Here is a 22,555-nt window from a genome sequence, read left to right as displayed (position 1 = left end):
GCAGATTGAACCCAGGGTGTTTTACCTTTGAGCTACCCCAGCCCTGTTTTCTGTTTTACTTTGAAACAGTCTCACTAATTTGCTAAAGGCCTTGCTAACTTGCTGAAATTGTGTCAGAAAATGCACCATATCAAAAATAAAAACATATTTCCCATGTACCTGCAGGCTTCACATGACAATTCTCTGCTCCAAACTACTTTTTCCCACCAAACTCCCTTGGGTTTTGTCTCTTCTACTCTTCTTACTTTAATTCATAACATCATAGGCCAGCGTTTTCTTCTAGTTAAATGTATTGATTATTGGCCTTTGCAGGCAAGTTATCAAATTTCTTATATCTGTTATGATTAATTACTAAGAGAGTTTTCCGTCCACCCTTTTGCCTGCATTTCCTGGCATCGTTGTGAACTTTACCTTTCATCATAATGGCGTGTAAGAGATATTTAATGTCCCGAGAATGCTTATGGAACCCCCTTCAGAATGTAGGTTTTCTGATTAAGGTCAGATGGATAGCTTTCACTATCTATAGCAAGAACAAATAATAGTAGATTTGCTCAGATAAAGAGGAAATGTTCTCATTGCTAAAAGTTTTTAAAAAATTATATTGGTGATTCTGAATACCCAACAGCTTTTCTGTTTTTTATTCATATTACTGCATTTTATAATTAAAGGTCAGTATAGTTTGAAATAATCTCTAATTTGAATTTAGGTGCCTTCTTAATAAATCATTGACCTCAGGAAATGTTTTCTGAGAATGTTAGCAAACTGTAATACGCACATCAGACTTCTGCATTCTGATGCCCTCCACTGGGTGTTAGTTCTTTGAGAGCAGGACTCTTCTCTTTGTATATTTGTTAAGGTGACCAATGTCTTGTGTGTTGTTTAATACATGCATTTTTTAATGTGATTTCCTTTAAAATTAATGTATAAGTTCTTGAATTGTTCCCTGATCAATACATTGCAATAAATATGAGGGTTGGAAGAAACCTCAGTCTGATATTAAAATTTTAGTAAGCAGTCTATGTAACATATCAAGAATTTCTTTTTAATATGTTGGCGTAAGCCAGGTGTGGTGGTTCACTCTTGTAATCCCAGCATTTAGGAGGCTGAGACCCGGAGGATCGTGGTTCGCGGACAGCCTCATCTACTTAGTGAGGCCCTCTGTAACTTAGTGAGACCCTGTTTCAAAATAAAGAATAAATAAGGCAGGGGGTGTAGCTTGAGGTCAAAAGTCCCTGGGTTCCATCCCCAAACCCGCAAAAAAAAGAAAAAAAAAAAAAAAGAAAAAAGAATATGCTGGCTTAACCATTAATTTTCACTAAGACATTATAATACAGTAGGTAAGTCTATGAAGGCCAAATGATAATATCTCTTTTTGCCTCCCCTTTTATACCAAAGCCAAAAGAGAAACTGCTTTACAGCTTCAATCAGAAATTTCATCAGATTGTCAAAAAGATGGAGTTGTCATAAATACAGCTCAACCAGAAAGTACCTCCATGGCTCATAAAGATCTTCCTGAAAACTCCATTATCAACTGTGACTCGCAGGCCCTAAATATGTTAGCTGACCTAGCACTAAGCGCTGCTACCTCTTCTGCGCCATCACATGAGCCTAGAAACCTCACCTGCTCCTCTGATGGGCCACCAAGTGATGGTTTATTCTCCAACGAAAACTCATTGCGTGGTACCTCCGACCATGAATATCACAGGGGAGTTAAAAATCAAAAGGGTGTGCTCATTCCCAAGCCATCCTCTGATAGGAAGAGTAATTCAGAGTTAGATTCGACTGTTAGCCACGAAGAAGAGAGCTTGGCTCCATGGAGTCAGACCCCGGCTAAAACGCAGTCAGCTCTCCCTGAGGAACCACGAAAGCCTTCTGAGGCAGGCCAGAACTCTCTGGTTGCCGTAGAACATTCATATGCCCTGCTCCTCGCGGAGCAGTCAAAGAAACATCTACAGCCCAGAGGGTTACCAGGCCCTGCTTTTGCCAAGAATGGGACGAAATTTGGTTCTGAAGCCGGAACTCCAGTGGGGAAAGTCATGCCCTTCCGGCACCTGCAGAATGCCTCCCCTCTGCAGAAGCTTTCAGAGGAGTCCATGACAAAGCGCAAAACTCGATCTGGATCTTCCAACTTGAAAGACTTTTTTTGTTCTCATACCGTGATTAGGTGTGGTGACTCCTTTAAGGTCACTTTCAAATGTGAAACAGAATATGCATTCAACTTAGATAGCAAATACACCAACAGTCCCCTGGAGAAAACTGTCGTGAGAGCCTTACACGGGTAAGTGGGGGCGACACTTGATGGAAATGCGTGTACAGGTTGAGGCCAGCGGACACAAGAAACTGCGCCAAACTTTGGGGAGGAAAAAGAAGTGTTGTGTGTAAGACCAGTACTTTAAGAATGATACCAAGCAGATGTGTTTACTGACGAGAATAACGGGCCAGCTCTGCCGCTGTGCTGATCACACGGAGAGCTGTTTACGGATAAGTCTAGCCTTCTGAATTGCAGTGCACCCTCGTCAACACTTGTAGTCTTGAAATTATAATTTCTGAGCTCATAATACAGTGTAAGTTAATAACAGTGATGCTTAATAGGTTGAATTCCAGAAGAAACACTTTAGAAATTTCTGCTACATTATTCAGCCAATCAGATTGGTAGGCATGAGCAGTTTTACTTGGGGTTGTTCTGGAAATCTTCCCTATTGAGGGATCTGGGCAGTCGTGTTGGACAAGTGCCCTGCCCTCTCCCGTGTGCTGCTCCTGCGACCCCGGGCAAGTGAGGTGGGTCTAGACAGCGCTGCTCAGCTCTTGCCACAGATGCAGCTCCTGGGGCAGCTCCTGAACCGCAGATTCTGGTACCTTTGCTCCGGTGAGGCCCAGGTGTGAATATTCCAACAAATTTCCAGCTGATGTCAGTGGAGGATGGCAGTCTTGTGGGCAGTACTTTTAAGCATGGGTTTAGTAACAGCTACATTTGCCAGGCATGGTGGCTCACACCTATAATCCCAGCATTTGGGAAGCTGAGACAGGAGGATCACGGTTTGAAGACAGCCTCAGCTTCTACTTAAGCCCTTTGCAACTCAGTGAGACCCTGTTTCAAAATAGGGCCGTTGGGTGTAGCTCAGGTAGAATGCCGGTGGGTTCCAACCCCAGTACTGCAAAAAAAAAAACCAAACAAATAGCTACGTTATGAGGTTCTGTACATTAGGCCTTTGTACAGTGACTGGCCCATCAAAGTAAATGGTAGCTACTACTGTTAGTAAGAAGCATCCGCTACACAGAATGGTGTTCACCTGCCTGTTTGTGAGTTATTTCACATGTGACTAAATAAACTTTACAGGTTCGTGCGTCACTTATACACAGGCGCATCATTTCCTTGGCCTTAGTCTACAGCTTTAGCCTAACTCTGCAGCCTGCCTAATTCATCCGGCTCCAGCTGTCTTTCAGAAGCCAGAAATGCTTTGTCTCTCTTCTTATGGTTTCGGAATATTATCAAGAACTATAATGTGAAAATAGTATACTTTTGAATCTCCTGGAAAGATATTGTAAAGACTTTTCCAGCTATTAGAAGAGAGGCACTAAAACAGGAACCAGCCAGCCATACTTGAGGCAGAAGTCGTGAGGGTTTGGATAGTTACTGGAAATGGTGTTCACTTAATAGGTATGCTACCTCTGGAAAGAGTTTATGTACTATAAAAGACAAGTGAATGCTGGACCAGGAGGCCCGTGATCAGACTGGAGTTTTGTAGTTTAAAAGAGGTCACTCACAGGCCCTCGCGTCCCTTCTCTACAATGAGTGGGTTCGATTTTGCAATCATTCCTTAAATCAACTTCATATTTACGCATTCATTGTTTCATTTTTAATTTTTTAAATCACATAAAAAGTATAGTTTCTAGCGGAGGCACTTGTGTACGATAAGGTGACCAACTCAAATAATCATTCCAGTTATCTTTGTGTGTTCTTTCACATCGTAGGCCCTGGAGAACCAGCCTGCCTGACAATGTGGAAGAGGTGAAGCTCTTACTTCACATGTGGGTAGCTCTGTTTTACAGCAACCAGAACAGAGTGGTGCGATCGTCCCGGAAAGTGGTAGAGCACAGCAACCCGGCAAAATATGTGTCCATAAACAGCACTTTGGAGTCTTTGGAACTCAGTGAAATGGAGGAGTCTTCCAGTGTGGAAAGAAGTCCTACGGCACCTCTGTCGAAGACACGTGGAGCACGCAGAGGCCGAGCTGCAGAAGCGGCCCTCTCTGGCTCTAAATGCTTGTTTCCTTTCATAAAACCACCAACCAGAGACTTGGAACTCTGCGTGCAGAATGAACAGAAAGAAATGTTTGCAAGAGAGTGTCTTCCAGATACCCCAGAAAGCCAGAATTGTGTCTATTCTTGTAATGATGAGGTGAGACTGAATACTATAAATGTTGGCACTTATTTTTAAGAACTTTTTTTTTTTGTATGTAAAATCACATTCAAAAACAAGGCATTATTTTCTTTTGGGAAAGTGGACGCTCTAGTAAGGAATTCTAATGCCAAAAACTTGGTTTTGTAGCTTTTTTTTTTTTACGGGGTTCTTTTATCTTTTTTGGAAACGGGGATCGAACCCAGAGTGCCACACCTGCAAAGCAGGTGCTTTGCCACTGAGCTACATCCTGGCCCCAAAAACTTGGTTTTATAAAGTACTTGGGAGACCGAGACAGTTCGCGACAGCCTCAGCCACTTAGTGAGCCCCTCTGCAACTTACTGAAGCCCTGTTTCAAAATAAAGAATAAAAAAATAGGGCTGGGGGTGTGGCTTGGAGATAGAATGCCCCTGGGTTCAACCCCCAGAACTACAAAAACAAATAAGTAAAGTGTTGCTTTGTATTGTCGATAGATAGTTTGTCTGTCATACTGATTTAAAAAGTACTAGTAGAACCAGGCCTGGTAATTCCAGTACCTGGGAGGCTGAGACAGGAGAGATTTAGGTTCGAGGACATTCTCAGCAACTTAGATAGACTCTTAGCAACCTAGTGAGATCCTGTTTCAAAATAATAAATAAGCCTGGTGGTGGTGTAGTCTGGAGGTAGAATGCCCCTAGGACCAGTTTTCAATTTGACACACAAAAAGGTCAATAGAAAATGGCAGGTGCTCCGGAGCCCACCGCAGCTGCGTCATTTACTAGTTTTATAATATGGGACACATTACTAGTTCTCGCTGATCATGTTTTAAAAGAGGTGACTAATACCTTTGATGTTTTATCTAAATACTAATAATTCAGCAGGATGTGGTGGCACACGCTTATAATCCCAGTACTTAAGAGGCTGGGAGGATTGTGGGTTTGCAGCTAGCCTCTGCAACTTAGTGAGATCCTGTTTCAAAATAAGAAATAAAATAGGGCTGGGGTGTAGCTCAGAGGTAGAATGCCCCTGGGTTCAGTCAACACACACACACACACACACAGTTATCTTTTAATCTCATTAATAGCAAAATTGAATAGCTTTTCTCTCTATGTTTCTGAATTGAGTGATGCTCTTAATCAAACAGGCAGCGGTGGTTTAGCTACTTTTCTCCTAAAAAAGGATCATTTGAAGGTGGGGGGGAAGGGCTGGGTAATTATAACCGTTTTGGAGCACTCATCAGCATATATTTTTAAGAAGGAAAAGTTCCTTCTTAAAAAATAGAAGAAGGTATTTGAAGCCTATCTAAAAAGAGAGTCTTTTGCTTGTGATATTCTTATACATTTGAAGGTTCAAAACAGACAAAAACTAAAATTAGTTCTTGTCTTTTCTGGTCTCCATATGTATAATTGTGTATGTGTGTTTTATCTGTGTGACTCTGATTTTTTTTACTCTTGTCATTTCAGGTAATTGGGGGAAAAGCTAAACAAGAATTGTCAGATAAACTAGAGACTTCTCCTCTTGCACTTTCTGGTACTGGAAGTGTGCAGCCTAATGGGCCTTCTGTTCCTGGTGAAGAGAAAGCCATTCAGTTGCTTGACGGCACCAACGCGGCTTATGGTGATGCTGTCGCACAAGCCACGTTCTCCACAAATCCCGATGGGGCCAGCAGTCCCGCCCTGATGGGTCAGAAGTCTCTGTTTAGCACCCTTGAACGCACAGCTGATAGTTTTGATGCAGCGGCGCAGACAAAAACAAGCGCTTTTCAGGACCTTTCCCAGCAGGGCCGCCCTACAAACAGTGAATGTCAGTGCTCCTCGGAGAGCACAGACGGTAGTGCGGGGTGCGTGACGGTCAGCGTGGAACCCATTGCTCTCACCACTGAGAGCAGAGCTTGTGTGCCAGTACATGGAGGAGCTGAGAGAGCCACCGAGCTGAGTAGACAAGTACCACCTCCTGCCAGTCTTGGGCATCCCGTGTCTGCCTCGGAAAAGGCACAAACCCAAGATGTTAGGGACCTTCCCTCCCTAGCAGTGTCAGGACCGAAAGGCACTTCCTACCTTTCTGCCTCCTCCGCAGTTAGAGACACGCGTGCTGAGGAACGGCCTTCATTACAGCAAGACTCGCCGCCTCCAGTCTCAGCACCACCATCTGATAAAGCGTTGATAATGGAGGCATTGTCATTTGTTAAGAGCGCTGCTTGTCCATCACCCAGGGAAGAAACGAAACGCTCTCAAGATTGCTGTCTGCAGACTCAAAGTGTCTTTAGCGTGTCCTCAGAAGAAATGATAGAGCCCGCCCAGGTTGAAGTCATGTCGTCGGCCTCTGCCACCTTTGGAAATGAGCATCCCCTTGACCTTACTCCACCCAGAAGTGCCACGCCGGATGAGGAGCCTGGGCTAAAGCACGGAAACAAAAACGCCAAGGTTGAGCCCGTCGCTTCACTTGGCACGGTCAGTCTGCAGCTGTCAGAGGACGATTCTGATCCAGACCCAGCGCTGACGGCGTTGCCACCTGCGAGTCCCAGGCAGAAAGCGCCGTCTGGAGAAGCAGAGCGGCTTCAGCAGGCCCCGGCTTCCAGTTTAAAGCTTCAGGATATAGCCCAGGAAGTAGCTGAGCCAGCAAAGGTAGCCCTCCTAGAAAAGAGAGAGGCGGGTTCAGCTAATTTTATGTCAGTGCATCCTATGGTGTCAGGAGGACCGTTGGAGAAGAAGGAGAGTAAGAGTGAGGATTTACAGCCAGTTACTTTAATACTTTCTAAGGAAAACTGCACCCTTGAGATTGCGGAGGAAATCAATGTTACCTCTGACTTTCCTTTTGATTCTCTAATTGAGGAAGTGTCACCAGCTTCTAGTCCTGATCCCCTGGTACCAACTGAAGAGACACGACCATCACAGGCTGTGCCCCCATGCAGTTTAGAACTCCCGGATATGCAGTGTGAGGACACTAACAAATTATCCCAGATCAGGTCAGGAGATTTAGCCATAAAGGAAAAAGAAAACTCATTTGTTGGTCCTGCCCATCCAATGCAACAAGGTAACTGCACGCAAGTACAGCCAGTTCAGCTCTCTACCAAAACGCCTCTAATAATTAATCATTCGGGAAGAAGAGATAAACTGGTCCTTCCTGGTAGCGCAGCTGAGGACGTTGTCCCAGGTGAGCACAGTGAGAGGTTTTCTTTTTCAGGAAAGGTGCAGTGCAGCGACACAGAGTTAAGTCAGCCTGCTTCCGCTGCCAGATCGGGAAGTCCACTGCAGCCGGTTGGTATAGAGGACAGAAACTTGGGTTTGAGCCATCTTGTCGTGGAGCCTAGTGAAACTTCAGTGAGTCCTAGAAAGATTTTTGAAAATACGTCTTGGGGTGACAAAGTGGCCACTGCAACTGCCCAGAGCGGAGTAGTGGATTTATCAATAAGGCAGGAGGCTAGCCCGGAAAGCTTTACCAAAACTCTAGGTGACAGTGATTTGAGAGCAGAGGCTGACAGGCATGATCAAGAGACGTCGGTGAACTCCGCCTCTCAGAGCGGGGTAGTGGATTTGTCATTAAAGCAGGAGGCTAGCCCAGAAAGCTTTACCAAAACTCTAGGAGACAGTGTTTGGAAAGCAGATGCTGACAAGCACAATCAGGTGAAGTCGGTGAACTCCGCCTCCCTCGAGGGAGCCGGCGTCACGCAGGCGTTCATGCACCTAGAGACCCCAGAGCGTGGCTTTGCAGACAGCACTCCCTTCACCCGCTGCAGCGGACTGGGAAGTGGAGCACCAAGGTGCCAGGCACAGGAAATATCAGTGGTCACAATGGCCAGTTTGCTTAAGAATAGTGAAACTGCAGCTGAGTTACACGAGGAGAGCTTAGACCTAGATCCTGCCAGTCTTCGGTCTAGCTCCACGTCTTCGTCAGAAGGCGAACAAAACACAGTCCCTGTGCTACAGGATACGCTAACATGCGGGGTGAAAGGACTGTTGAATGGGGGGTTTTTCCCCGTGTATGCTGGCTCATTCCAAAATAGGGCAGACACCAGAGAGGGTATGTGTGAGGAGCCTTCTGCTACTTTCCTTCCAAAATCCTACAGCTCTCTTGTCCGCGGACTCTCCGAGGACGTAGACATTGCGAGCGCTAGCGAGAGGTGCGGGGCTGAGCCTGAGGCAGAAATCCCGGGCAGAGACACAGAAGTGAGTGTGAGCTCTGACATGCAATATGAGCCGCTCTCTGCAGGCTCCGATCAAGAGTCTCTTGATGACTGTAGAAATTCCAAATTAGACATGGAGAATTCATGCACTTTTAAAGGTAGTCAGACCGGCAAAAAGGAAGATACTGCAAAAAATAGTTCTAACTCTCTCATGAGCTCCAGCAATAGTGATAATGAGGCTTGGGGGTACTCTGACCGGAGTCCAGGCTCAGGAACGAGCATTCCCCTTAGAAACTGGACCATCGGGGTAAAGAAAGAAGATGTGTGTGTGCCGTACTATGTCCAAATCCGAGATCTCCACGGTATCCTCAGGACCTATGCCAACTTTACCATAACAAAAGAGTTCAAAGATACGACGAGAACTCTGCACAGCCTGAGGAGGCATCCAGCCTTCCCTGCCAACTGCGGCCTCCTCAGCTCCTGGACAAGCACGTGGCAGGTGGCAGAGGATCCTATCCAGAATGTGCTAGACCTGGAGTATCTGCGCTTTGCACATAAGCTAAAACAAATAGTAAAGAAAGGTAAATCTCTGCAGTCGCCTTCCTCCTCCAATATCTTCCCAAAGGAGTCACCCAGCCAAATCATGGTTGGAGCTTTCCCTTTGACAAAAATATCGGAAGCCCCAGTTCTGCGTTCTGTGCCCAAGAGCAGAAGCCCCCTTCTGGTAACAATTGTGCGCTCAGATGCCGGTCAGCACAGTCAGCGCCCACGAAGCCACACTCCTAGCAGCCTGGACAGCTCTTCCTCCTCGTGGAAGGAAAGATGTAGTGGTCACAGTAGGAATGTTACAAACTCTCTGAGAAACCAGACTGTTCCGTTGCACCTCAACAAACTGAAATATAACAGTACTTTGAAAGACTCACGGAATGACATTTCGCTTATTCTCAGTGAGTATGCAGAGTTCAACAAGGTGATGCTGAACAGTCACCACGGTGTCCAAGATAAAGGGATGAACGCGGCTTCTGCGTCCTCTGACATGGACCTGTCCTTCCCAGGACAGTCCGCCTCCTATGAAGACATGGTCACAGACTTGTGTGCCAATTTGCATGTCAAACTAAAAAGCGTTGTGAAAGAGGCTTGTAAGAGTCCGTTCCATTTCTACTTTGTTGAGACAGACGGCAAGTCATCGTTTCTGAGGACGAAGGTAAAGTGCCAGCTTATTCTTACGTTTTATATTATTTTGATTACCTTCTAATTTGTCCATTTAAGAAATAATAAACCTCGCAGTTTGGCTTTAAAAAATGGCATAAATTTGTATTTAGATGTCATAGCCCAGACTATTCATACTAAATATCTCTCTAAGGATTTCTTTGTACTGCATTTGAAGAGTTGCCAGTGTAGACATACCCATATTCACATATGCAAACAAATATTTCCATGCTAAAATGCAGGGTTTTTTCAGAAATTAGTGTAATTAACTGTGTTTATTCAGTAATGTGGATCATTGACAGAGACCTCTTTTGACTTAGGATGTCGTCTTTTAAGAGATTTTGTTTTTAAGATAACTGATGTCCTGGTGAGTATGTGGTTCTTGAATTTAAATGGTTTAACCGTGGTGAAATCCTAACATAGGAGGAATCACAATTGTATCCTCTCCTCTCAGTATTTTTTTCTCTTTCATTTGAGATATAGCCAGCACTTGAATTAAAAAATAATTTTAGAGCCAGGTGTGGTAGCACATACTTGTAATCCCAGCACTCGGGAGGCTGAAACAGGAGGATCGCACAGGTTCAAAGCCAGCCTCAGCTACTGAGTGAAGCTCTCAGCAACTTAGTGAGCCCCTGTTTCCAAATAAAGAATAAAATAGGTCTGGGAGTATAGCCTGGAGGTAGAAGAGCCCCTGGATTCCACCCCCAGTACCACAAAAATAATAATAACAATAATTTTAAAATTATATAAGGGCTATAAAAAATAGTACCCTTCACCCAACTACCCCAATATTAAACTTCTGAAACATTTGCAAATGTGGTGCATGCAAAGTCCCAAGGCCAGAATACTCTAAACATAGTACAACTTTAAAAATGAAGAAATTAGCTGGGTGTGGTGCCACATGCTTGTAATTCCAGCACTTGGAAGGCTGAGCCAAGAGGATTGCAGGTTCAAGACCAACCTCAGCAACTCAGTGAGACCCTGTTTCAAAATAGAAAATAAAATTAGGCTGGGGGTATAGCTCTGAGGTAGACATTCCTGAGTTCAATCTCCAGTACCACACACAAAAAAAAATAAATAAGGAAGTTAACAATCTAATATGACCACCCACTCCACAGACACTAAGACACTATTACAGGTCCAGATCACAAGTAAATGTATTTGTGATATCTTTAATCTGAAATAGTTCTTGAATATTCCTTACCTTTTATGATCTTGGCAGCTTTAAAAATTCCTGTGATTTGTGCTAATGTGTTGTACCCTCATGATTTATGCACTTTAGGCAAGAATGTCCAAATAGGATCCTTTGAGCTTCTCAACATATTAGGCACCTGATGTTAATTTGTTTCCTTACTGATATATTTAATTTTTTCATTTCATTAAGATGATCTCTGTCTGGTTTCTCCAGTGTAAAGTTAATTAAGCATGTCGTAATTAAAAAGTGAGAAGGTATTTGAGGCTATATAAATTCAGTTCCTCATCAGATACTCACCCCATTTAATATCTATTGATAATTTTTGCCTGGATCTCTTATTACTATGGTAATTGTTTACTAGATGGTGGTTTTCTAATTCCTTCTACATTTATTAATTGGCAGAGTAAGCCAGGCATAGTGGGCACACTTGTAATCCCAGTACTTGGGAGGCTGAGACAGGAGGATCTCAGGTTCGCAGCCAGCCTCAGCAACTTAGTGAGGCCCTGCTTCAAAATTAAATGGAGGTAGAATGCCCCTAAGTTCAATCCACAGTATCAAAATGTGTGTGTGTGTGTGTGTGTGTGTGTGTGTGTGTGTACACATACATGCATACATACAACGTGTGCACATACATGCATACATACTGCAGATTAGGCCTTTCCTTCTCTCGTACTTAATCATTTCCTCATAACAGTGTGGACCATGGTTCATGTTCCATCCCAAGGGCTGCCATCTGTCCTTTCATTATGTTAACAGATGGTTGCAGACGCAGCCTGTGTCCTGCTTACAAGTCTCCTTTCTTTGTCTAATTCCCTGTGCTTCCTTACTTGGTGGCGTAGCATTATTCCAGGCCCCCGCCTGGTCAGCCATGTCTCCACAGAGCTGTGAGTCTATTCAGTAAAGAACAAGTATTTAGAAACAAGGCTGGGCACCAGGTAGGCTCGGTGCTGCTGCATTTCTGCTTCTCGTCCGCTCAGCAGAGTGTGTGTGCAATGCGTGCACACACCACATGCCCCTGCGTCTGGGTGTGAAGAGCAGGAACAGGCTCATGTCATCCCGACGTTTGCGCTCACCTTCCTTTAGGGTTGGTGCGCTCTTCTCTGAGAAAGCCACTCCCCGGTCCTGAGCGACCCTCACCGGGAGGACCTTGCAACCTGGGTGCTGTGGTACCAGTACCTGTGACTCCAGTATTTGGCAGACTGAGTCAAGAGGATCACAGGTGTGAAGCCAGCATCAGAAACTTAGTGATACCCTGTTTTTTAGAAGGGGCTAGGGATAGAGCTGGGGGTAGAATGCCCGCTGGGTTCAATCTCCAGCATTCAGAAAACACCATGCAAATCAGTGCAGAGTTACTGCTGGTGCTGTGATCTGGGGCTGGGCAGACGCTTGGGGGGAGGGGGGGGACCGGCCTGTTTCACAGTCTTCTCTAAGGAGTTGAAGTGTGGTGAGACCTTACATGCGTTGGTTCTAAGTGCTCTGCTACATTTGCCTCAGACTTTACCGTGCCACTTAGAGTGAGTCCAACTCCATGGCGAATCTCAGCATGCTGAATCCCTGGGGAACGCTTAACATTGAACTCTCTCAGGGTCCAGGTATGTTTGTGAGGTCTGATAATGGATGCACGTGGTACTCTTCTTCCGTGTCCCTCAGGTGCATGGTCATGAGCTGCACACAGGTTATCTCCTCTGCCCCGCTCTTCTCACAGTCGGGCACCAAGGTAATAAATACACGAAGTCCTGGAGGAGGAACCACGGAGCTCATGGTCAGCCAAAGTGAGGAGGCTCAGCCAGAGGCCTTGGTGCTGCAGTAGAGAAAAGTGTGTGGGCAGCAACCACCAGCGAGTGGGGCCCTGGGAGGCTTCGGGGCCAGCCCCAAGGGTGGACGTGAGCCCAGGAGAGAGATGAGTTTGAAGCTGGGCATGCTGGCTCACACCTGTAATCCCAAGACTTGGGAGGCTGAGACAGGAGGATCACAAGTTCACAGCCAGCCTCAGCTACTTGGTGAAGCCCTCCAACTCAATGAGACTCTGTTTCTAAATAAAAACTAAAGTAGGTCTGAGAGTGTAGCTTGGAGGTAGAGTGCCCCTGGGTTCAATGACAACACACAAAAACATGAGTTTGGAGACTTACTAAGGACTTAAGTCACAGTAACACAGTCTTGAAGGCACAGAGGAGGAATACTTTTAAAATATGAATAGCAATATTTTGCATTTTAGAGAAAACTTCAGCAAATGAAGAACAGATCATAAAAATGATAGGTAATAGAACTTGAAGCTACCATTGCAAGAGTCATATTTACTTTTCTGCAAAATGGCTTTTTGTCATTTAACTATGATGTTAAATTATTTAATTTTTTTCTAAATTTGTAGAATCTGTTCTTTGTGGGGATGGTACTGGGGATTGAGTCCAGGAGAATTCTACCTCCGCTCTACACCCGCAGCCCAACCAATTTTAGTTTTTATTTTGAAATAGGGTGTAACCAAGTTGCTCAGACTGACTGCAAGCCTGTCGTCTTTCCTGTCTCGGCCTCCTGGGATTCTAGGCTGAGCCCCATTCTTCTGCAGGATCCTTCTCTTCTCACTGATCTTAGTAAATGGCTCCTGGTTTTGTTTGGAGTCTGCCCCGCCCCTTGGCTCTGCTCCCTGTCCTTTGCCCTTTTAGAAGGCAGTGTGGTGGAAAGATCACTGGTGGCCCTTAGTCTTTCTCAAGGTGCTTGGTCTCCAAAAGCAATCTGAAAATTAATTTTGTGTTCTTTTTAACTTCATGTGGTTATGAGTATAAATCCTGTACTCCAACATGTCCTTGGATAAGTTGAAATAGAAATAAGGAGCCAGCTGAATCAGCTTCGTGACCACATACCTGCCTTACCACAACAAGCAAAATGCTTGGTTTTTGCTTATCTTCTGAAACACAAGAGCAATAATTTAGTTTTTACTTTCTTTCCAAAGAAGGTGAGACTGATTTTCAAGTAGAAAGGAGATCAGAGCAATGCCGTTTTATTTGTAGTAATAGTACTTTTAGGTATCATGCTCGTTCCTATAGTAAATGTATTTACTATATATTTAGATCTTTCAGTAACTCTTTGCTAAAAGAAATCTGTAAGAATTTCTTCAGAAGTCATGCTATCCATTTTGAGTAATAATGAAATAGTCAGAATTTTGTTTTAGTTGTTCAAGGCAGACCGGTCAAAGTAACACTTATTTGTGTCTATGTGGTACTGGGGATAGAAGCCAGAGGGGTTCTACTTCTGAGCTATACCCCCAGTGGCCCTGTGTTTGTTTGTTTGTTGTTTTGTTTGTTTGTTTTTGGAAACAGGAAACAAGGTCTCACTAAGTTGCAGAGGGCTTCGCCACGTTGCTGAGGCCGGCTGCAAACCTGCAATCCTCCTGTCTCGGCCTCCCAAACACTGGGATCACAGGGTTGTTTCACCATGCCTGGCTATGCCTTATTTTTGTAAAGCAAGTGTTATTGCCCACAGTGTTTAGGAAATAACTCGGCTGTGCAGTGGGAACCCCAAAGCCTTCACCAGACAGAGTCAGTCAGAATCACGGGGGAGGCAGCGTTGAGGAAGGCCTTTCATTGCACAAATTTTTGTCCGCAGGTTAGTGTTCCTGGGAGCTGTTCTGTGTGATGCGGGCCTCCTAACCACTGCAGGTTAGGTTTCACCCATCATATTCAAGCATGTAGATCCAAAGGACTATCCCTCTCTAAATCAGCCCCTTTTTTGGAAGTTCGTGAAATGGTTTGACCAAAGGTTGCATGTTAAAAGTACACACTGGCATCTCCAAGGTTTCTCACACCCTTGGCAAAAGTGCAATTCGTTTATGTAGGTAACTTTGCTGTTTTAATACATCTGCTTTGATAGATTATGGACATAAAGGCTTATTAAAAAGCAGTTGTACTTTAAATACACTTCTAAACCCAGCCAATGATAGCCAGTAGTCTTTGTTTTATATATGAAAGCTCATTTAGTAATAAGAAAAGTTGCTACCTGTGTTGCTTTGTTTAGATGCCACAGTAGATAGGATCAGTTGTTGATGGACTTTCATAATAAGTTTCTCTTTTGGTGATGGCTGTTCATGAATCTTTCAGAACATCCTGAGGAAAGGGGGCCATGCGGAAACTGAACCTCAGCAGTTCTGCCAAGCGTTTCACAGAAAGAATGACAGGCTGATGGTCATCATCAGAAACGAAGACATAGCGTCACATTTGCATCAGGTAGGTTTGCGAATACCTTTCTGACAAAGACGCGTGTTCCGGGCCTGAAGGAGATCGGAACCTCAGACTTGCCTCTGCCTTTCTGTGCAAGGAGCAGCACGCACAGCCTCTGGCCTTTGAGTGGAGAGAGAAGAACACGGTGGTGGGCGCACTGGAAGTACTGGAGCGTCACAAGGGGTATTAGGGCACAGTAAGATTCATAGAGCTAGGCCCGCATCCCAGTACTCGGGAGGCTGAGACCGGAGGAGCGCTGGTTCGCGGCCAGCCTCGGCTAGTTAGTGAGGCCCCCCTCTGCAACTTAAACCCTGTTTCAAGATAAATAAAAAGCCAGGCATGTGGCGCATGCTTGCAGTCTCAGCATTTGAGAGGCTGAGAGGAGGATCACGGTGTGAGACCCTGTTTCAAAATTAAGAATAAAAGAATAAAAAAATAGGGCTGGGGGTGTATCTCCGAGGTAGAATGCCCCCAGTTACATTCTCAGTATTTGTTTTGTTGATTGTATCCAGGGTGCCTTCGGGCTGTACCCCTAGCCCTATTTTATTTTAATTTTTGAAACGGGGTTGATGAGACTCTCACTACTTGCTGAGGCTGTCCACAAACCCGCGGTTCTCCTGCCTTAGCCCCCCAAGTACTGGGATTACAAGCATGCGCCACCACGCAGTCATGACAAGGGCTAGGAGCATGCCCTTGCTGTCCAGTGTGTAGGAACATGAATCTGACAGTGCTGATCCCCTCACTAAGTAGCTTAGGCCACAAACCCAGGATCCTCCTGATTCAGCCTCCCCAAGTACTGGGATTGTAAGCGTGCACCACCATGCCCGGCCCCCCAGCCCTATTTTGTTTTGAAACAGGGTCTCAGTTGCTGATGACCTCACTAAGTTGCTGGGGCTGGCTTTGGACCTGCCATCCTTCTGTCTCAGCCTCCTCGGTACTGGGATTACAGGCAGCACCATCACACCTAGCTTAGGGACCTCTTTAATTAACTGACACTGACGAGTTTATAGTCACTGGTTTTGAGCTGAGAAGTGCTCCTGTGTAACCACGTTACAAGTCCGCAGTCCAGGTTAAAGGTTTTTCAGCTCTTTCTGAACATTGAGGCCCTTGGAGAGCAAAGCACCAAAGTGTATAGAAAACATGCTCAGTGCTCTGTCGTCACGGGTCCTTTGTGCCTCACAGATCCCTTCTCTGCTGAAGCTGAAGCAGCTTGCCAGTGTCGTCTTTGCTGGAGTTGACGGTCCTGAAGATGTTCTTGACAACACCTACCAAGAGCTGTTTCGCACAGGAGGCTTTGTGATATCGGATGACAAAATAGTAGAAACTTTAACATTAGGTTGGTTTTTTACTCTCCTTTCTTATTTCCTTCTTCGAAATCTAGTCAGTTTTGCCTAGTGACCCAAATACTATTTCATCGAAAAGCAATGGATCATCTATTATGCAGTTGCCACCAACGCCCGTGGAAGATACACACGCGCACGTTGATACACTTGAAATCTAAAAGTCAGTTTTAAAAGTCATCTTGTTTAGTCGTTTCCCTGAACTCTCATACACAATTGACTCCTGTCAGGGAAGACACTTTTATGTATAATCAATCCGAGCCTGCCTTGATCCCGATAACCCAGTGTGGGCAACGTTTCTGAATCGGAAGGAGGGCTCTGTCTTAACCAGCATTGGAAGCTGGGCTTCAGAGTGTTTGTAGAGCCAGGCCGATGGCACACAATTGCAGTCCCAGTGTTTGGAAGGCTGAAACAGGATTGCCAAGTCAACGCCAGCCTCAGCAGTTTAGTGAGACCCTGTTTCCAAATAAAAATAAAATAGGTGTAGGGCAATAGCCCCGGGTTCCATCTGCAGTACCACACACAGAAAAGTATTTGTAGATCCTGTTTCGTAGGGACTTGAGCGTGACTTTCCTCTCCTTCACTGGCCGCCTGCTTCTGTCCCATCGCGTGGTTTGTCCAGTTAGAGCTCTGATCCCCGGTGACCGCTGCGCACTCGTCTCTGTGCAGTTCTCTCCCATTCTAGCCGGAGCAGGTGACTGAGCTGAGGAGACGTGGGTTGTGCATCTGTCAAAGTGGACCCTGCCCCCCATGTAGGTGGCGGTGGCGGTGTGCTCTCAGCCCTGAATCTTGCATTTTACATGTGAAAATTAGTGACGTGGCTGAGCCAAAATACAAAAATCCTAAAAATGTCTTCTCTTGTCAAAATTATTTTATAGTTCAACTGAAGGAAATTGTCAGAATCCTGGAGAAACTAAATGGAAATGGAAGATGGAAATGGTTGCTTCACCACCGAGAAAACAAAAAGCTCAAGGAAGATGTAAGGTAGGAAGCTGTGTTCAGCAGCAACTGAGCCGTGCACGTACCCGTGACAGAGTCGAACTTGGGCGTTATGGGATGTCCATGTGGTGAGAGCCAGGCTGCACGACCATGAAACATAAACTAGATACTCAGTGCTTGGACACTTCTATGGTTATTTATTCCTGTATTAAGGAATAAATTGCCATAGTTAAAAAAAGGATGAAGAATAGACCAGAGTTGATCCTTAATTCATTTTTACCTGGACGGCGTTGATCCTTAATTCATTTTTACCTGGAGGGCATACATAAGCAAACCTCCTTGAATCTAAGCCGTGATTGATTGGGGGAATTTGGTTTTAGTTGATTACTTTTTTGTGGGGGGGTGTGCTGGGGGTTGAACCCAGGAGCATTCTACCTCCAATCTACACCCCAGCCCTATTTTTTATTTTTTATTTTGAAACAGAGTCTCAGTTAAGTTGCAGTGGGCCTCACTAAGTAGCTGAGGCTGACCGAAAATCTGCCATCCTCCTGTCTCCCAAGTACTGAGTTTACAAATGTGTGCCACCGTGCGCGGCACGTGAGACCTTTTAAAAGAAGGAAAGCCTTTCCCTTGGTCGAGTAGCTAGCAAAGGAGAAAGGGCACAGAGGTCTCATAGACAGGAGGTAGCATGGAGGATGGAAAGGCTTAGGCAGGGCAGAGGGGATGAGCAGGACGTAGGACCTTGTCAACTAGAACTTTAGGGGAAATCTTAAACTTTAGTAATAACGAGAGAAATGCATTCAAAAGTCTGAGGTGTTAGAGCACACCTGTAACTCCGTATAGGTTAAAATAATTTATATTACAAAATTTAAGGATGCACTTTTCTTTTAAAAAGGAGGAAAAGGTAAGGTTTTTAAAGGTGAAAATTTAAGAAAATTCTGACTATTGGCTACTTTTAAAGCAACTGATGATTGTGGCCCATTGCTGTATGCAAATATTTAACGTAGAAAGGTCCACTACAGCTCAGTGAAAGGCTCGCCAAGGCACATGACCTGAAGTGGTAGCTTACAGATGTGCGCTACCTCTGTCTTAGAGGGAGGTCCACATTTCCAAAGGAACCAGGAGCGCAGGGTTTTGGCAACACACCGCCAGGACACCGGCATCCAAGTCCGGTGGGGCCGAAGAACACTGAGCTGGAAGAACAGGCGGCTGCGAGGTCAGCAGTTGCTGCAGTGGCTGCAGGACAGTTCTGAGGATGAAGCCCCTGAACAGGATTCAGTTAGCAAGTAAATAGCCCGTCACAAACATCAGCCGAATTGAAATGTAGCTGTTAACACTCCTGTGTGTTTTCCAGAGTAGATTCAGTTGCACATAAAAAGAACTTAATACTGAAGTCGTATCAGAGCGCAGACATCATCGAATTGCTTCACTATCACCAGTGTGACTCTCGAACACCAACAAAAGCTGACTTTTTGAAATGTCTAATAAACCTGCAAATTCAGCATATTGGTGCCAGGTTTGCTGTCTTCCTAACAGGTAAGTTCACATCCTGGGCTCTTAGCTTGTGTAGCGCCAGCAATGTCCAGGTAGTCACTGAGCGCCCGAGACGTGTGGTCAACCCCATAGCGGACAGCCACGAGCAGACGTGTAGGGGGTTCCTGATAGATGCACCTAAGGATCTTAACTGCTTAGTTACAGGAGTTGTCAGTCCATGGTTTCTGCCACTACTACCCATGATGCACCTGTTCCCAGAACTTTTAACTCTGAGCCGGACACCTTTTTAACTTTTTTTTTTTTTTTTTTTTTTTTTTTTTTTTTTTGGTACTGGGGATGGAACCCAGGGGCGTTCTACCTCCAGGCTACACCCCCAGCCCTATTTTTATTCTTTAGTTTGAAACAGGGTCTCATTGAGTTGCAAAGGACCTCACTAAGTAGCTGAGGCTGTCCTCTATCTGTGATCCTCCCATCTCAGCCTCTCACATGCTGGAATTAACAAGTGTGCACCACCACGCCTGGCTCTGGGCACCTTTTCTTTACTAACTCGCATATTATGTAATGCCATGTAAGATTTTTCTTTTTAAAAAGTGAATGGGTTTTTACTAAAAAAAAAAATTTTTTCCTCTTTACAGATAAGCCTTCTGTTTCCAGAGAAGTCTTTGAAAGTAGTGGAATCCTTGTTACAGATGTTAACAACTTTATTGAAAATATACAAAATGTAGCAGCTCCCTTTAGGAGTAGCTATTGGTAAGAACAGTATGTGTGTACATGTGTAAGTATTATGTATGATGTAACCCCACCCTACGTGGGAGCTGGAGTTGCTGGCAGCAGAATCTAAGCTGTTTATTTAGGGATGGGTTGCCTTGGCTTCCTCAGTTATCCCCGCGTATCTCCTTGGAATGACTCAGATGACGTCCATCATCACCTGCAGTTACCTTGGTTTCCAGGACAGAGACAGCGTCACTTTCAGATGCGCACGTTTGCCTGTTAGACATAGCGTCCCGTTTTCTAGTCACTTTGTTTTATCATCACCTTTATGTCCACACAGGTAACTGACAGGCGCTTGCCCAGATACGGAGACGCCAGCAACAGACACTTGGGAGATACACCTCAACAGTCTTCTCATTTTAAAAATCAATTGTTTTGCAACTTGGAAAGTTTCCCTTGTTTATTTTGTATTTTGTTAGAACGACTGACAGAGTGGCACAGTAGTTGCCATTAGTTTGGGGTTGTAGTATTGACTATTATTTTAAATTATTTTCATCTTAAACACAATGCCTTTAAAGCTATTAATTAAGCTTAAAAATAAGAATTTTACAACATGTTTACATAGTTGGAGCAAAATGTCTATTTTAACGAATAATGTTTTTGCATGTTAATGTCAGAGACATGAAATGCATGTTGTGGTATTTCAAAGGTTTCACTACCCTTGTAAAAACTATCTTAAACGGTTTTATTTGCTGTTACACAGGTAACACTAGACAAAGTTAAATCATTTTTTCCTAAATGGTACAGATTTATAAGCTGTTTTTCATTCACTTCGTCAGTTTTTAAATACTACACTATAAAATCAGCCCTCTGAGGAAGAAATAATCATTTATTTATGATATTAGAAACAATTTCTATAGTAATCTTTAAAACAAAACCAAGCAAAAAAACATTTGTAAGATACATAATATCTATTTGGAACACAAGTTTTTATAACTAATTTGTTTCATTTTTTTTAAAATAAAGACAACTAAAAACCATCTAATTTCTACAGTGCTTTTATAGCAAAAATTAAGATGTGTATGGAATGTAGCAAATTTTAAAGCATCCACTTAGCAGGCATAACTAGTTTCCAGGAGAATGCTACCAGAGAGGTCCTGACACCCGCCACTGTGAACCTGATCACCACGGCCCTCCCTCTAGTGCCTTAATGCTCTTTCCTTCCAAACTTAAACGCCCCTGAGTAGCAAGCTATAGAAAAGGAATTTTAACAGGCCTTTGTATGGGGTTATACAAGGCATTTAACTGTTTTGTATTACTTAACAAAGGAACCAGCTTTCTTCAAACGGAGTACTATGACCCTAACCACTTGGTGATTCAGTTTTTCTAGGAAGGGGATCATCACTATTTAATACAGTAAATTACTTTGAAATTACTAGGGACAGGAAGTAACACCAAGTAACACCAAGCACCTCTAATCACTGTCTGTCCGGCTTGACTTACTGCAAGTTATCCCTCACATGTTCTCTCCCCTGGCTGAAGCCCAGAAGGCCATCGTCATGTTTCCTCGCTGGCTTTTAATACTGAGCCAATCCGTATAACCTCACATCTCCCCTAAACTCTGAGCTTCCCCAGAGACGCACCTTTGCCACCGTTATATTCTACTGGCCTGGACCATAAAATATCATTTTTCCCTTTACTACTAACCCAGCTTGTGCCTTTCCTGCATGTAAGTTCATAATTAAGCTGGGTGCGGTGGCACAAGCCTATAAACCCAGTACTTTGGAGGCTGACACCGGAAAATTGCAGGTTCAAGGGCAGCCTCAGCAAGTAGTGAAACTCAGCAACCTAGTGAGACCCTGTTACTGAACACACACAGCCGGGTGAGGTAGGGGCTCACGCTTTGTAATCCCAGCATTAGACCTTGAGGATCGTGGTTTACGGACAGCCTCAGCTCCTTAGGCCCTTTTCAACTCAGACCGTTTCAAAAATAAAAAATTAGGGCTGGGGGTATCACTCAGAGTTAGAATGTCCCTGGGTTCCATCCAGTACTGCAAAAAATATTAATAGCCAGGTGGGGCACACATTTCTAATCCCAGTACTTGGGAGAATGACCAGGTGGATTGCAGGTTCCAGGCCAGCATCAGCAACTTAAGTGAGGCTCTCAGCAATTTAGCAAGACCCTGTTTCTAAATAAAACAGTGGGGGGGAGGGGTGCATGCCAGAGGTTAAAAGGTCTCTGGATTCCATCCTGGTACCACCAAAAAAAAAAAAAAAAAAGGTTTTTACACAAGTAGAAGCATTATGGGATGGCAAGGGAAGGGCTTGCTAGAACTTTAGTTTTCTCAAGTAGATGGAGCAGTGATTCTCAACTAGGGGCATCTGGTAACATCTGGAGACACTGGCTTGCAGGGAGGTGCTGTTCTCTCTACAGTGCACTGAAGAGCTAGTTCCACAACAAAATTATAAAGCTCACTATCAGTGTGGGAAGTTGAGAAGATCACCATCACCTTAATTGCCTGACCGGATCATCCGCTTCTGTCTCTTTCATACTTACCCATGAGACAGTGTCCTGTGGTAAAAGCAGATCATTATGCTTATCACTTAGGAGAAAGGCAGCCCTTGCACCGACTAGTTCTGTAATTCAAAGCACATGAAAACTAAAAGCACCTACTCCAACTGACATAATTACTAGAACTGCTGCTCTAAGCAGATTTATCCATGCAGTAACTTGTAATTGTGTGGAAAATACTTGTTCTGAACCACTACTAAGATTACCAAAAAGAATCCAGTACTTCTCCCAAGCGTAGTGGTGTACTCACAGGGAAGCCGGTGAGCTGCTCCGCTCCCAGGCATCCGGAGCTGCGCGTGGGGACACCGGGCTCTAGCGCCCTGCTCTGCTCTCCCGAAGGCAGCCTGCAGCAGCTGTCCTGTGGCCCTCATGATCAGGACACA

The 22,555-nt window shown here is 44.6% G+C and overlaps 1 protein-coding gene across 1 annotated transcript in view; it reads left to right on the top strand.

Annotated features, from left to right (window-relative positions):
- Positions 1 to 19,643, top strand: part of TASOR2 (transcription activation suppressor family member 2) — a gene marked incomplete at both ends in the record, with an annotated part of 59,435 nt that extends 39,792 nt beyond the window's left edge. The window contains 8 exon segments of the mRNA XM_080717219.1: positions 1,396 to 2,278; positions 3,973 to 4,399; positions 5,842 to 9,705; positions 14,997 to 15,122; positions 16,299 to 16,452; positions 17,335 to 17,440; positions 18,750 to 18,931; positions 19,525 to 19,643. Coding sequence (XP_080573345.1) covers positions 1,396 to 2,278; positions 3,973 to 4,399; positions 5,842 to 9,705; positions 14,997 to 15,122; positions 16,299 to 16,452; positions 17,335 to 17,440; positions 18,750 to 18,931; positions 19,525 to 19,643 — 5,861 coding nt within the window.
- Between the last annotated feature and the right edge of the window lie 2,912 nt (positions 19,644 to 22,555).

This window comes from Muscardinus avellanarius (assembly GCF_963383645.1).
Source record: "Muscardinus avellanarius genome assembly, chromosome: 20".
Taxonomy (NCBI): domain Eukaryota; kingdom Metazoa; phylum Chordata; class Mammalia; order Rodentia; family Gliridae; genus Muscardinus; species Muscardinus avellanarius.
The sequence above is the reverse complement of the archived record's forward strand: the minus strand, read 5'-3'. Positions and strand labels throughout refer to the sequence as shown.